Raw genomic sequence first — 16,798 nt, 5'->3', positions numbered from 1 at the left:
TTTCATGTGCTCTACTTTTAACTGTTGCACATAAGCACTCAATAGATTTTCTGACACTTGAAAGCTGCGAAATCACTATCTTTTATTAGCACATTAAATTCCCTTATAGAGAAGATTGAAAGCTATGAACTGTAAATGTAGGAGTTCCTTTTACACTTTGTGAATATATTTTCCATCCCTCTTTTTGATCTGGACTTTGGACCGGCACTGGCAAACATAAATTATATTTCTATTTTGTTTTTTGCTTTTCTGTAATTTTTTTTTCCCCCTGATAGCATTGTGGTATTCGTTCTGTGCTGTGATTAGTAATTCATTTTTGTGTGGCAATTTTCAAAACAGTGTACGACACACAATGGTACCTTGCAAGTTTTATATTCGTATCTGCTTCCTTGATGCACTTTCTGTTTCCAGAAAATAATGCATCTACAGGTTAGGATACTTTTCTTCGAATGATCACTTGTTGGAATGTCTGGAAAATGCCTTTCCACAAACCTTAGAGAATTATCATCAGAACACCTTCCCTTGCCCACTTTCCTGCACTCTGGTGCACGCATTTCCATAAGTTACCTTACCAGCGAAACTCTGCTATTGTCATTTTATGACCTGTTAGTGACCTGTGTAGGATATGAGTGTTCAAAACTCTCAGATTGAGAGCGTGAAACAAGAACTTCTCACACCACTTCATTGTTTTTTGTATACAATTGGCAGAGCTAAGCAGCATATCAGAACTACCAACTGCTCCCATATTCAAGTTAAAATCTGCAACACTTTGTGGTTTCTTAATTTTCTCTCCAACAGTCCTGTCAGGCTTTCCTGTGTCAACCATTTCTGTGGTGTTACATGTGATCAACATCTACACCTCCCTTTTGTCACATCACTTTATAGCAAGCATTGTATTAGTGCACATAAATTGAATATTTCCTCGTTTCAGTTGTTGATAATTCTTCCGGGTTATAAGGCCATGGTCCATGGAATTCTTCAATTCCTAACGTTTCGTCCAATACTACGTTGGACATCTTCAGAGGTATGGCTGGTCCTGCTGAGTCCTGCCGACTGAGTCGGCAGGACTCAGCAGGACCAGCCATACCTCTGAAGATGTCCAACGTAGTATTGGACGAAACGTTAGGAATTGAAGAATTCCATGGACCATGGCCTTACCATGGCCTTATAACCCGGAAGAATTATCAACAACAGTACCATCCGGTCATGAAAGCCTTCATTGTATTCCTCGTTTCAGTTTCTTCTGAAGTTTCGGCATGTCGCATCTGTTCTTACGGACAGCACCATATGCATTTGTCCCATGACTATGAAACCAGGAAAATAAGTCTGGGTTTGAGTACCAATTATCGAAGTAGAGGATCTGTCCACATTCTAAACAGTGCTCTATTAGTGTAGTCGCTATGTCACCACTTTTCCCCAAATTGTGGAACTCTGTTTCTGTGGATGTCCCTGTATAAACAATGAAATCTAAGACATAGCCAGTCTCACAATAACACAACACAAATGTTTTGATTCCGAATCTACTCTGTTTTGGTGGAATGAATTGTCATTTAGCTGCAGTGTAAATGAATTATTAGGTCCTGTGACTCTGCCATGCCAATAGTAAAACAGCTACACTGCATGCCAAACTTACAGATAGATGTGCTGTTGGTTGACGGGAAAACAGCAATCTGAAAAAGCGCCTGTGTTCAATAGTCGCTGGCATTTGCGAACGCACACAGTTTGGTGTAGCGTTGCACACGTTCCCCGAAACAAGGTGGTACCAGCAGACGTCCTTCTGTGCATCAGGTGAAGGTGTAGGCGAGCAGGGTGCGGACGTGCTGTGGGAGCGTCTTCTGTATCTTGGCCAGCTGCAACATTCACCGACACTGCAACATGCTACCAGCTGAATAATCTGTTATGTCAGTTGATCAACCTTCACCTCTAATGCATCATACACAGCTCGCTCTACTGTGGTGGCTGTACCCGTGCACTGCATGGCTGATACTGTAATAGGCACGGGTGAGACAGCACCCAGCACTTTGTCAGCCAATTCTGCCATGGCGTCTAACGATATCTCCGACTGCGTCATGATAATTGCCTTGATAGATGGAGGTAAGCATCTGCTCCAGATTGTACACAGCAGATGATCAGGTACGGTACCAGCATCAGTTTTACTTCTAAGATGCTGCAGATACTGTGACAGTCTTCGGTCTCCAATGTCTTCTTGGGTTAGTACCTAATGGAAATCACGTCGGGGTCACCACTTTAGCTGCAGTGTAAATGAATTAGGCCCTGCGACTCCGCCATGCCATTAGTAAAACAGCTACAATGCACACCAAAATGTCCTATAGATGTGCTTTCAGCTGATGGGAGAACGGCAGTCTGACGAAGTGCCTATGTTCAACTGCTGCTGGCATTTGGGAACGCACATGGTTTGGTGCAGCTTGTGCATGTTCCCTGATGCTTGTGGTACCAGTACACTTCCTTCTGTGCATCAGGATCCCACTTCCCATACCAGAGTCACAGCATCCAATTCATTTACACTGCGGCTAAAGCAATGATCCCGACGTGATCTGGCCTGCCTGTGTGTACGTAACACCAGTAAAGAATGAATGAGAATCAAGTGGCTGCTAACCCGGCAGCATCTAGACTAGTTGTGGGGCTATCATCGTTCTGGCCACAAAACCCGATGCTGTGGTTTGCCCAGTAGAGGCAAATTTTATTTATTCAGGCATTACCACAGACGCATCTAAATTTGCATTGGTGGTGAGCCAATTGGAGCAGCAATATGTGGCAGAAGTGCAGGATATCATCATTGCACCACCTGAAAGGAGTGTATACAAATGGTTGAAGATGGAACTGATCTGCCGCTTATCTGCATCACAAGAAGAGCGCATCTATCAGGTACTAACTCAAGAAGATACTGGTGACCGAAGACTATCACAGTCTCTGCGGCATCTTAGAAGTAAAATTGACACTGGTACCATAGCCGATCACCTGCTGCATACAATCTGAAGCAGTCACTTACCTCCATGCAGTCAGAGATGTCGTTAGACGTTGTGGCAGAATTGGCCGACATGGTGCTAGATGCTGTCTCACCTGCGCCTATGACGGTATTGGCCGTGCGGTGCGCGAGTATAGCCACTATGATAGTGCGAGCTGCATATGATGCATTAGTGGTGAAGGTTGATGAACTGATGCAACAGATTAGCCAACTGGTAGAGTCGGGCACCACATCTAGTGAGAATTTTGGCACATGTAGCTGCTTTACTCACGGCATGGCAGAGTCGCAGGTCCTAATTGTGGCTAAAGTCTGAAAGACAACTGTTCTTTGAATAATAACAAACTTTCATCAATGCAGAGTTTTTTATGTGGATTAATGCACAACTGAACGCTGTACAAACTTTATTGACAATATTCCTCCTCTATTATTGGCAGTGTTGTAACTGAAATGTAATATTCTCATAAGTAACAAAAAGCGATCTCTTGACAACAATTCACTAACAATTGGAGTATTTAGAAGAACATCTCTGGTCCATTATTCGCTAATTTTCAGTTTTTTCACACGAGGCATCAGAAGACAAACAGCTATGACACAATACATTTCTTCACATCCAGCATCTTTCCACTTTGATATTCGAGAATGCACTGATTCTGGAGTATTCTCCTTGGTGAATAAATAAAACCGATTCGTTTCATCAGCTATTTATTTCATCAGTTCTTCTGTAAAGAATAACATGAAAACCGACAGAATACTTGGCTCATTCCCTATTTGACACACGTCCCAACAGCGTATCATCAAATGCATGATTAACTGGCCAAAAATCATTTTACTTCCAGTCAAATTTATCGCTAAGATGTGATTTCTTCGTAGGTGTTTCGCTATCAATTTCTGAATCTGAAGATTCAGAACAACTAACATCTCTTGTTGAAACACGAGACTGCATTGACATCCCTGCTGATGTGGACTGTTTATGAGTACAGGTTTCCGATTCTGTGGAAGAGCTATCACTTTAGTCAAAATCAAGTAGTTCGTCCTCACTGTCACTCCTCGTGAGAATCTCCATGATTTCTTCCTCAGTCCACCCACTATATCTTGCCATTTTCTTTGTAAAATACAGGATGCGAAGAATATTGAAGCATAGGCTCACAACAAACAAAGAATCAGATGACAAGCTAGCAGCCAAAACTGCGAAAAGCTACTCATCAAAAGCAGTGAAAGGGTTAAAATGCTCCTTTGCATGCATCTTGTAGGAAAGTTGTGGCAGAACATAAATAATTTAGGAGTAAAGACAACCACTCACCAGAAAGCTTAAGTGCTGAGTCATTGACAGGAACACACAAAACTTGCAGTTTGGTAGATGGCCTAAGGTGCGGTGGAGGGGTGTCAGTTGGGTGAGGGAGAGAGATGGGAGACAAGAGGAGGGATTAAGGTTGGGTAATCAGCAGCTCGTAAGCAAGCAGCCAGTTTGTTGGCTGGGAATGCAGGAGGGAGGGGTGGCAGATGCAGGGGCTAGGCATGTGGGGAAGGGTGTCGGAGCCAGTGAGGAGCAGTGCACAATGAAGGTGACATTGAGATGTGTGTTGGGAGGGGGTGACAGAACACAGAAAGGGAAAACTTGGGTGGAGGATATGGTGATGAGGCAAGGAGCGAAAGATGTGTTGCAAGATTATTGCCCACCTGCTTAGTTAAAAAAATAACTGGTGCTGGTGGAAAGGATCCAGATGGTCTGGGTTGTGAAGCAGCCACTGAAACTGAGCATATTGTGAACAGATGCGTGTTTTGCCACTAGGTGATCAACTTTGTTCTTGGCCATAGTTTGGTGGTGACCATTCGTTCTGGTGGACACCTTGTTGGTTTTCATACTGGCATAAAAAGCTGTGCAGGGATTGCAAAAGAGCTGGCATGTGATTTGAGTGCTTTCACAGATGGCCCTGTCTCTGATGAGGTAGGATAAGCCTGTGCCACAAAATGGAATAGGGAGTACTGAGTTGGTGGGTTGGGCATGTTGTCTTGTACCTGGGTCTTCCATGGGGATATGATCCTTGTGGCAATGGGTTGGGATTGGGAATGTCACAGGGATGGACTAGGATATTGTAGAAGTTGGGTGGGTGATGGAATGCCACTTTAGAATGAGTGAGAAGGATCTTGGGTAGGATGTCCCTAATTTCAGGGTGAAGGATATGATTCAGTTGTTCCATTATAGGGTGATGAGTGGAGCATGCCTTTGTAGCTGATTCTTGGAGGTGGTGATAGGATTAGGCATAACCCCCCTCTCTCCTCCAACCTAGTCTGCGTACAGATTTCCCCTGCCATATCTTCAAACAACCCCAATCCCCACACAACATCTGAGAATTAGGTATAAAGGAGTACTGCATCCCTCGTCACTCAGTATCAGCCTGGACTCAAACAACCGTATCTTTGATTATCTATCACCATGCCCTAAATGAGGGACACACTACCCAATATGCTTCCCACCTCTCCCGGAGTGGTATTTCGTCACCCACCCAACCTAAACGTCCTCGTCCAGCCTTACGTCACTCTCACTGCCAATCACTTGCCACAAAGATGATATAACTTTGCAACTGGGAACAATATGCTCAGTTTCAATTCCCTCTTCACAACTCAGGCCTCTGGAGTTTTCTTTCCACCACCAGCTTTTCCAAACTATGCAGATGAAAGTTATCTTTGTAACACACCCGTCACTCGTATAACCCTCCTGGCCTTGATCTCCATAACCCATTGTCCCCACATCTTCGTTCCAACAGTTTCCCCTTCCTCTGTCCTCCCATCCCATCCCAATTCACATATCCATGTCACCTTCATCATGAGACACTCCCCACTGGCTCTGACACCCTTGCCCAACATGCCTAGCCCGGGCACCTGCCATGCCTCTTTCCAACATTCTTAGCCAACAAACTGGCTGCCTTCCTCTGATCTACTGTCTACCCACTCCTAACCCCTCTTCCTGTCTTCTGCCCCTCTTCCCTCTACCCATTCTACCTAACAAAATCCCCATCCCACCCTACTCCACCTGCCAAACTGGAATCCTGGGATTTTACATCCAGCCGGCAGGTTGGTTGTTTGGGGAAGGAGACCAGACAGCGTGGTCATCGGTCTCATCGGATTAGGGAAGGATGGGGAAGGAAGTCGGCCGTGCCCTTTCAGAGGAACCATCCCGGCACCAGCCGGCAGGTATGGGCATATGCTTTTGTGTGTGTGTGTGTGTGTGTGTGTGTGTGTGTGTGTGTGTGTGTGTGTGTTTTGCAGTACAGTAGCAACTTATTTTCACACATCTACCAGTTCAGGTTTTTCAACATTTTCTGTCCTCCTTTGTATACATTTGATACACCCTGTTTGTCCTATTTGGTAGTGTCCCACACATTTCAACAATATTCTAGCGTGCGCCACAAGAGTGTTAGTGGAATAATCTCTTTGTAGACTGACAGCTTTTTAAGTATCCTGTCAATGAACAGAAGTCTGCCACCTGCTTTACACGAGAATAAATATATATATATATATAAACAAAGATGATGTGACTTACCAAATGAAAGTGCTGGCAGGTCGACATGTGTGGATGGATATGTGTGTGTGTGCGCGAGTGTATACCTGTCCTTTTTTCCCCCTAAGGTAAGTCTTTCCGCTCCCGGGATTGGAATGACTCCTTAGCCTCTCCCTTAAAACCCATATCCTTTTGTCTTTCCTTCTCCTTCCCTCTTTCCTGACGAGGCAACCGTTGGTTGCGAAAGCTTGAATTGTGTGTATGTTTGTGTTTGTGTTTGTTTGTGTGTCTGTCGACCTGCCAGCACTTTCATTTGGTAAGTCACATCATCTTTGTTTTTAAATATATTTTTCCTTCGTGGAATGTTTCCTTCTATTATAACTATATATATATATATATATATATATATATATATATATATATATATATATATATATATATATATATATATATATATATATATATATATATATATATAATACAGGGAAACATTCCACGTGGGAAAAATATATTTAAAAAGAAAGATGATGAGACTTACCCAACAAAAGCGCTGGCAGGTCGATAGACACACAAACAAACACAAACATACACACAAAAATCTAGCTTTCGCAACCAACGGTTGCCTCGTCAGGAAAGAGGGAAGGAGAAGGAAAGACAAAAGGATATGGGTTTTAAGGGAGAGGGTAAGGAGTCATTCCAATCCCGGGAGCGGAAAGACTTACCTTAGGGGGAAAAAAGGACAGGTATACACTCGCACACACACACACATATCCATCCGCATATACACAGACACAAGCAGACCACTGAGATATTTGCAGGAGGTATGATTCCAAATGCAACTCGTTGATATTGTAGTCATGTTTTTCTGTTTTGTGAAATGCGCAATTATACATTTCTGAAATTTTGGAGCAAGAAGTCATCTTTCCACCATTTTGAGTCCTTATGAAGATTTGAAAATAATTGTGCAGCTTTTTTTCACATAATGCTTCTTCACGGATTACTGCATTATCTACAAATAACCTGGGGTAACTATTAATTTTGTCTTCAGTGTCATTAACTTACAACATGAGTGGCATTGGTCCCAATAGTTCCGTACGGCATGTATGAAGTTGTAATTACATTACTGAAGCTTGTCCATCTAAGAACTGTGCTATGTTGTCTCTACTAATAAATTCTCAATCTAGAGACATATTTCTTTTGATACCCATTCGATCATATGCTAATTAATAAATGCTGATGTGGTACTAAGAAATCCATGCTGGTTGGCATGGAGGAGGTCATTCTCTTCAATATACTTCAATATATTTGAGCTCAGAATATCTTGTAATATTCTACCACAGATTGATGTAATGATATTGAATAGTAGTACTGTGGACGAATTTCTTGTAGCTGTGCATAGCTTCTGCCTTGTCAGTCCAGTTCATCCCTGGTCTGGTGGTGACTTTACTCTCTAGCAGTACCAATTTACTAAAGTTTTTTGTCTGTATGTCTGGTGGATTTATATGAGTCTTTTCTAAACCCTTTTTGACCTGCTGGGTCCAGGGGTATGGTTTTGAGCCTTCGCAATTTTGTGACTGTGTCTTGGGTGTTGGATGTCTGAATACACCTATAAAATTTCAGTTTTGTTTTTCTGCTGTTTGCCATGAGATTTGATAATTTTTTGGTTATTTTTCACTGCTGTAGTCCGTGTCCATCTTTTGTTCTTTTGAGGCCAATTATCTTTTTTAGAATTTTGTGTTTTTCTTTTAAAATATCTTCCAGATCACCTTTTCTATGGATAGTAAGCATTTCACTAGCATACAGTGCTTTAGGCTTGATAACTATGTTATAGTTCCCAATTTTTGTGTCCATGAACATACATTTCTTGTTGTAAATGTTTCAGATTTTACCATATACTCTCCTAAGTTTTTGGATCCAAATTTTCTGTGCTATGTTCTCTCCCCCAGCAGATTTAAGGAGCTCACCTAAATACTTTACTACATGAAATGTATTTGAAGTTGTGAATATGGACAACCATGTGGTAAGGTGACTACTTGTGATAAGTGGGATATCTGGGTCTGAGTTCTAGTCTGGCAAAAATTTTCATTGTTGTCATTCCATTATACAGCTGATGGTTGTCCATATTCACAACTGCTAACACATTTCATGTATTTCATAATGGATGCAGTCACCACAATGCATTTGCCTTTGGACATGCATGCATGTCTGAACAAACATTGAGTCATACTTCTGAACGACACAGACACTGAAATCACAAATACTTTAAGTATGGAGCTCTCTCATTTTGTCTATATTTTGTGATCAGTTTTTGAGTACGACGTTTTGCACAGATGTACTCAGTTTTTTTAGAGGATGTTTGGAGGCCAACTCTTTCAGTGCATTCTTTAAGAGAGTCTATCTTTTTAATTGACATTGTCTTGTCATCTTGATAGTACTGCTAGAGCATCTTTGAAAGCTATACAAGAAATTTAGATATTTTTTTGTCTTCTAAGTCATTTGGTTTCCAAAAGTTTTGGTTTTTAAGTTCTTTATTCTATTCTTGCACAACTTTATCCAAACTCAGATTAAAGAGGGTAGGAGACAGATGGTCACCATGCCGAACACTAGTTTTGATCAGAAATGTTTCTGATACCTCACTGATGAGTTTTACTTTGAAGGTTGTGTTGGAGAGAGCTTGTTTGATGAGATTTGGAGTTTTTGGGTCGAGTCCTTGTTGGTTGGTTGGTTTGGGGGATGAAAGGGACCAGACTGCTACGGTCATCGGTCCCTTTTTCCAAATACAAAGAACACCCACAGAGAATAAAAACGAGGAACAGAATAGATCACAGACGATACAGAACAAGAGAAACGGAGACAAGGACAAGACAAAACGAACTAAAACCACACAGAGTGTGACAGTGGTTGGCCGACCATAGAAATAAAAAAGGAAAAGCGAACCACTTAGAAACACATTAAAAGATCAGTTTAAAATCATAGGCCAAAGGCCAGAATCAACACAAAAAATAAAATAAAACAGAAACACTCAGATGAAAGAATAAAAACTCCCTGCCCTAATAAAACGTAAAACTAAGGCAGCCATAACAGGGTCATCAGATAAAACGGCAGGGAGCGTATCAGGCAGCGCAAATGTCTGCCTGACCACAGCTAAAAGGGGGCAGGCCAACAGAATGTGGGCCACCGTCAAAGCCGCCCCGCAGCGACATACAGGAGGGTCCTCCCGGCGCAGTAAATAACTGTGTGTTAGCCGGGAGTGGCCAATGCGGAGCCGACAAAGGACGACTGAGTCCCTGCGGTTGGCTCGCATGGAGGACCGCCACACAGTCGTCGTCTCCTTAATGGCACGGAGTTTATTGGGTGTAATCCGATCGCGCCATTCAGCATCCCAAAGCGCAAAAACTTGTCGGCGGAGGACTGCCCGCAAATCAGCCTCTGGGAGGCCAACATCCAGAGATGGTTTACTCGTGGCCTCTTTCGCCAGGCGGTCAACATGTTCATTGCCCGGGATACCGACATGACCGGGGGTCCACACAAAGACCACAGAGCGGCCGCAACGCGCAAGAGTATGCAGGGACTCATGGATAGCCATCACCAGACGAGAAAGAGGAAAACACTGGTCGAGAGCTCGTAAACCGCTCAGGGAATCGCTACAGATAATGAGGGACTCACCTGAGCAGGAGCGGATATACTCTAGGGCTCGAAAGATGGCGACTAGCTCAGCAGTGTAAACGCTGCAGCCAGCCGCCAAAGACCGTTGTTTGGAATGGTCCCCTAGAGTTAGCGCATACCCGACACGACCAGCAACCATCGAACCGTCGGTGTAAACAATTCCAGAGCCCTGATACGTGGCCAGGATGGAATAAAAGCGGTGGCGGAAGGCCTCTGGAGGGACCGAGTTCTTCGAGCCCTGTGCCAAGTCGAGCCGAAAGCAAGGGCGAGGGACACACCACAGGGGTGTACGCAGAGGCGCCCGGAAAGGAGGTGGAACAGGGAAAAACCCAAGCCCGCAGAGAAGCTCCTTGACGCGTACGGCGATCGGACAACCCGACCGGGGCCGACGGTCTGGCAGATGGACGACTGACTGCGGGAACAGGACACGATAATTTGGATGCCCGGGCAAGCTTAGAACATGGGCAGCATAAGCAGCCAGCAAACGTTGGCGCCGGAACCGCAGTGGAGGTACACCTGCCTCCACTAGTACGCTGTCCACAGGGCTGGTGCAGAAAGCACCAGTGGCAAGGCGTATCCCGCTGTGGAGAATTGGGTCCAGCACCGGTAACGCAGATGGGGATGCTGAGCCTTAAGCCAGGCTCCCATAATCCAGACGGGACTGGATTAACGCCTGGTAGAGCCGCAACAGGGTAGAGCGGTCGGCGCCCCAGCGGGTGTGGCTCAAGCATCTCAGAGCGTTTAGATGCCGCCAACACGTCTGTTTAAGCTGCTGGATATGAGGCAGCCAAGTCAACCGGGCATCGAAAACCACCCCCAAAAACCTGTGGGTCTCCACCACAGCAAGGAGTTCATCGGCAAGATAAAGCCGCGGCTCAGGATGGACTGTTCGGCGCCGGCAGAAATGCATAACGCGGGTCTTGGCTGCCGAAAACTGAAACCCATGCGCTACAGCCCAAGACTGCGCCTTACGGATAGCGCCCTGTAGCTGACGTTCAACAGCTGCAATGCCAGTAGAGCTGTAATAAAGGCAGAAGTCGCCCCATCCATGAAGCGTAGAAAGGATGTGATGATGCCATGTCGTATCGTACGCCTTCCGCATGTCGAAAAAAGACAGCGACCAGGTGCTGACGGCCGGCAAAGGCAGTACGGATGGCCGACTCCAGGCTCACCAGATTGTCGGCGGTGGAGCGGCCTTTCCGGAACCCACCCTGAGACGGAGCCAGAAGGCCCCGAGACTCCAGTACCCAATTTAAGCGCCGGCTCACCATCCGTTCGAGAAGCTTACAAAGAACGTTGGTGAGGCTAATGGGGCGGTAGCTGTCCACCTCCAGAGGGGTCTTTCCAGGTTTCAAAACGGGGATGACAACGCCTTCCCGCCATTGCGACGGAAACACCCCCTCGACCCAAAGACGGTTGTAAAGATCGAGAAGGCGCCGCTGGCAGTCCACTGAAACGAGTCCTTGTTCTTTGAGAATGATAAAAAGGTCCTGTTGAGCAAAGGAAATGCACATCATCTTGCAGTCCATGAAGGAAAGCGTGAGCTGTCTGTTCCCTGAGTGCTTTGTATTTTAATGTTATTTTTAAAGTGGATATTTGTTCTACACAACTTTGACCAGTATGGAAGCCAGCTTGGTATTCGCCAATATCTCCATGTTTTATTTCAGACGTACTATGTTACGCTTTCTGTGTAAGTTTCTTTACAGTGCCTTTATACCATGGACAGTACTTCTTACAACCAGCTGTCCTACAATGTTCATATCTGTCCCATGCCTGGTCAACTATTGCTCTAAAATAGAGCCACAGTTCATCTAGATGCTCCTGCCCAAAGCTACATGTTCTTCTCTGAGATATGACACTACTGTCTATTTATCTAGTTTACTGAACATTTAAGTCTTCCTCCTTGATTTAATTGCCCTTTGTACTTTAATAATCTATGTTGCTATAACTGCCTCATGATCACTGATACCAGTTTCAATGTGGACATCTTCAAAGAGGGCAGATCTATTTGTTCCCATAAATCTAATATCTGAAATACCTGTTCTACATAAATCTTGCAGAAAGTACAGTTACTATTTTTCAGAATGTTGTGACACACCCACCACTTCTAAAACTGTAATTATTCCATCCCATCAGGTGGATGATTACTGTCTCTTCTAATGAAGACAGTATGATTAATTTTGTTATGGAGCACAAAGGCTCTTCTCATATTAACCTTCCATTCAGCTTTGTTTGCTATTTACTTTATTCGCAATCAGTTTTATTGGCTGAGGTTTTCTCCCAAGTTATCAGTTACTTGGGGGTGACTGGTGGACAATACAAGGATCCAGTTATATCTTTATGCCCATTCTCGATATTAAATCTTGCACAAATGATCTCATTCTATTTACTATCCAATGGATTGAGTTTCTTGTATATTGCGATGAATTCACTACCTTCACTTCTCATTCACCTACCCATTTGCTATGCACTCATTCTTTGATTTACTCAAAAATCTCACAGTTTCAGGTTTTACCTAGTATTATATGAGCTGTACTAATTTTTAGGACCACTTCAAATTCTGCGACCTTGCAGCCAGTATTTCAGCAGCTGATGACTGATATTTAAATAGTATCATTTAGGGTAGGGGCATTACTTTGAGCCTTACAATAATACTTTGAAGGACAATACTGTTATTATCTGGACTACATGAAAAGTCACCTAATTAAAAAAGAAAGAAACCCTTGTACATACCACACACACTAATCAACTGCCTGGCTAGTAGCCTCTGATATGAAGTGCATCCTTTTGCCACTTATCAAGACCCTATGGTTTTGAACCACATAGTGCAAATCTGGGAAGTTAAAACCTAGATTGTCACATAATCCTCAGAGTATCTGGTTCAGGCCTTCTACTCCACTAAGAACCAGGGGGATACAAACAGTTTGAGGAACAATGTCGCAGATAGTTTTGTTGAAATTCTGTGAGCAAAGCTGGCCTTCTCAACCTTTTTGCCACTGGCTGTAAAAATCCAAAAATGACCTTGGAGCATCAATAAAATCTTAGTTTAAAAGTCATGTCATTTTGAATAAAACACTTGAGCTTTCAATAACTATCTCTGCCACTGTCATCAGGAGCTGAAATCACTGACTATATATCAACTCCTGATGATGATGGCAGAGACAGATATCGAAAGCCCAAGTGTTTTATTCAAAGCGGCGGGCTTGTAAAGTGAGATTTTACAGATGCATACCACCACGAAAGACTTTGAGGATACATGACCTTGGAGCCCAGGTGACAGGCATCATTTCTTGTGTGCACCACAATCTACAGCTAGTTGCACCTTGTTCTCTAAATGGCTTCCACAACAGCACCTTTAAACCTGCTGAATGAGACCTCATGTGAGTGCACTATGTGATCATTCTTATTCCTTACAGTAATTTCCCTAGTGGGTGCCATTAATTGCCATATGTTGAACTGCTGACAATCAACAAGCTGTTAACCTCTTGTGGTTACATCCCCTTGACATGGAACACAGCAGGCTTCCAAACATGTGAAGTGTATCATATCAGCTCAGTTCCAATTTCAATGGGAAAGAGCACCTCAATCTTGTTGATTAGAGAGATATATGTAGATGTATTAGATTTACAACAGCAATGCCAAATTATTCAACAGAACATGCAGGATGCCTTACAACCAACAAGTATGCTTGCTCTAAACTTAAAGGATAATTGTAGGGCCATCTAACAAACCATCATAAGTCATAATACTCTCAAACCACGTGCACCTTATCCAGAATATAAACGCATATTCGCCATTATTTTTAACTTATGGGGCAACACGGTACCATTATGATGTAAAAATGAATTTATGATCACGAGAGGGCATTCAAGCAGCACAGAAAGCTTACAAGTTTTCTGTCATTTGTTGGTGTATTCGACTTCTGGAAAGGTACTCCCACTGTGTGTTTCATATGAGCTGCTCCATTAATTTTTACAGCTGTTCCTACTCCCTTTCTCCTATCTATACTCCTGTAAGCTATATGAGAACACACTGACCTTTTCGAGATGTTGTGAGGCTCTGGCAGCTACTGTGAAGATTACATCACGAGTGTTGTCTGATCTGCTTCCACGGATAATCTCTTCCTGAGACACACCTTTCTCCATCATAACATCTTGTGGTAATGGTGGTGCTAGTCTTCTCTCAGCACAATGAGGTACTGAACGAACCATGTTGGTAAGACCCTGTGCTTTTCCTAAGTGACTAGCAGCATGATCAGCATGAATGTTTTTAATGCCTGAAGAAAGAAACAAATAGTCAGCAGATTGTTCTAAGTGAAGGAGATTTTCATACATTTGAAAACTGATTCATAAAATGCAACAACATTAAATGACTTTTCCTTTTAAAAAAAGGAACAGCAGCATGCTTTGTGCAGCGTAATATGTATTTGTGTTATACTGGTTATAAGATTTTAAAACTGAATTGTATCCTCACTGTGCACCACACTCTGTCAATGCACCAACTGGTCTTTTTCTCTTCCCTGCTCTGCCATAGCCTCCTGATGCTGCACATGGCAGCCATGTCCTGCCACCATCAACCACAGCATGCTCTGCCAGGTAGCGCTCACTACTCTCCTCTCACCGATGCACTACCCCACTCCGGATTGCTGCCTCTGTTCGATTCAGTTGCACTCTGGACGGAGATAGCACTGTGTGCATGAAATGTGCTTGCCTGTTGCTTTGAATGAGTATATGTGTTTCCTTTCTGAATGGGGCTCTGGCTAAAAGCTCAATGTTTTAACAGTCTTTTCACTGTGCCTGTCTGCAACTCACCTTGTCATCTTTATGTCCAGCAGCAATCTATCCTTTTCATAATATTGTTGATAGTCAGACCTGGACTTTCCATTGTTTCATTTTGTCTAACGGCTTTCCTTTCATCCCACAACCCAGTGATGTTTTCCTTTGTTACTATTCTCTAAAGCATTACTCTACTCAAGCGTCCATTCTTCCCTGCAGTTTTTCATCACCTTCCAAATTGCACACGCTCTGACATCTGAACCACACTGAATCAACAGTCTCGACCGTACATGACACTGTTACATGACCGTGCGGATTGTTGGTAAGAATCGCACGCTCATTCTTACACTAGTAATTATAATTTTTCCTATTGATCACAATTCCTCCATCATCCTCACAAATTTTCACAAATTATTTTCCACACCTACCTGTGCCACATGCATTTGTGAACCTCAACTTAACCAATACACCCTCCCCCCCACCCTCTCTCTCACTTCCCTTATTCCAACATGTACATACTCCCATATCCCATTGCTTCCATCCTTTCTTCTCCATTTTTTAAAACATATTTGTTCGTATTTGTACATATTTTTATTCATCTTCTTCTGTTATCTAGCTTGCATCACAATCATTTAACACTTCCATTTGCCCATTTTCTACATCATTTCCGATTTCCCTAATGCCAAAGTGGTGGTTCAGGAAAGTATCCCTTTCCCTGGCTAAAATGCAGCAGCACATCCTGTTCTTTAAATCCTGCCTAAAACACAGAGTCTGTCCAACAACCTAACCACAAAAATTTCTTTCTCTGGATCCTACCCCTCCTTTCACAATGACCATCACTGTTTCAGATTCCATCAGCCTGTCCCATATAAACCTGGTTCTCTCCATTGTACAGGCATCCTAGAACCACCTCTGCAAGATACTGCTACTGTGCAATCCCTACTAAACACATCATGTCTCTTGAAATTGAATCCCTTGCACTCTAGCATCTAGAAGAGCTTTCCAGACAACACCACCTTTAAAGTATCCACCCTGTCAACATCCTACTCCTGCCTTGAGGCACCACTATCTAACTCTTATCTTACAGTGTTGCTCCTTGCAACCCCCTCATAGCACCCAGACCCTACCTGGCTGACCTTTCCAACTTACCACAACCCCAAAACTCCCAACCAATACTCCACTAAATTGAGAGCCAAAACAATCCCAGAACATAGTTGTCAATGTTTCCACCAAAATCCTCAATCTCACAGAAGTTTCAGCTGCATCCAAAGCCTTCACTTTTAGCCTAATTTAACCATGTTCAACTGGTCAAAGACCTACTCTCCTCCCAATCCCCGCAATGGAAACACTTCTTTGTCACCAACCCCTCCCACCAAAGCCAACCTGGTCACAACACTGAACCACGCCTCTCTTATTTTCTACTACTCTCCAACTGTGATCCCCCACTTCTCCCACCTAAACACCCCATGATCAGCTTTCAGACTTCCTTACCTCCAACCTGGCTCACCATGCTTCCCCACGTTCCTCCCTAAGAACACCATGTAATGTCTCTTGCAGCGGTCTCTCCACGATATTTTCAGAAATTTTATAAATTATATAACTCAGTACATATCTCGAAATATCTCTTCTTATCTTACCGATTATCAATGCAAAGTAGTTTCAAGCCCAATTATTCCTTGGAGCGTCCATTTACTCCATGGAATAGCTTCTCTGCTATCTATGTTTTCTCTTATGGAAAAGAATGAAGGACTTCTTGCCGATTAGTCGTGAAAGTAGGATGTATATGTATGTATTGTTGAGCTAGTCGCCATCTTGATGAGATTCTGTATGAGAAGGAATTTAATACATGAACTAAACTAAAGTAAGTGTGTT

At 43.3% G+C, this 16,798-nt stretch overlaps 1 protein-coding gene across 3 annotated transcripts in view; it reads right to left on the bottom strand.

Annotated features, from left to right (window-relative positions):
• Nucleotides 1-16,798, bottom strand: part of LOC126162334 (NADH dehydrogenase (ubiquinone) complex I, assembly factor 6) — a 103,385-nt gene that overhangs the window by 48,727 nt on the left and 37,860 nt on the right. For all 3 annotated transcript variants that reach the window (XR_007535065.1, XM_049918770.1, XM_049918766.1), the window contains one exon: nucleotides 14,189-14,427. Coding sequence is in view for 2 of the 3 variants with exons in the window: in XM_049918770.1 (XP_049774727.1) it covers nucleotides 14,189-14,427 (239 nt within the window). In the remaining variant the exon portion in view is untranslated. The remainder of the gene's footprint in view (nucleotides 1-14,188; nucleotides 14,428-16,798) is intronic.

The sequence above is a fragment of the Schistocerca cancellata genome, chromosome 2 (genome assembly GCF_023864275.1).
Source record: "Schistocerca cancellata isolate TAMUIC-IGC-003103 chromosome 2, iqSchCanc2.1, whole genome shotgun sequence".
Taxonomy (NCBI): Eukaryota; Metazoa; Arthropoda; class Insecta; order Orthoptera; family Acrididae; genus Schistocerca; species Schistocerca cancellata.
The sequence above is the reverse complement of the archived record's forward strand: the minus strand, read 5'-3'. Positions and strand labels throughout refer to the sequence as shown.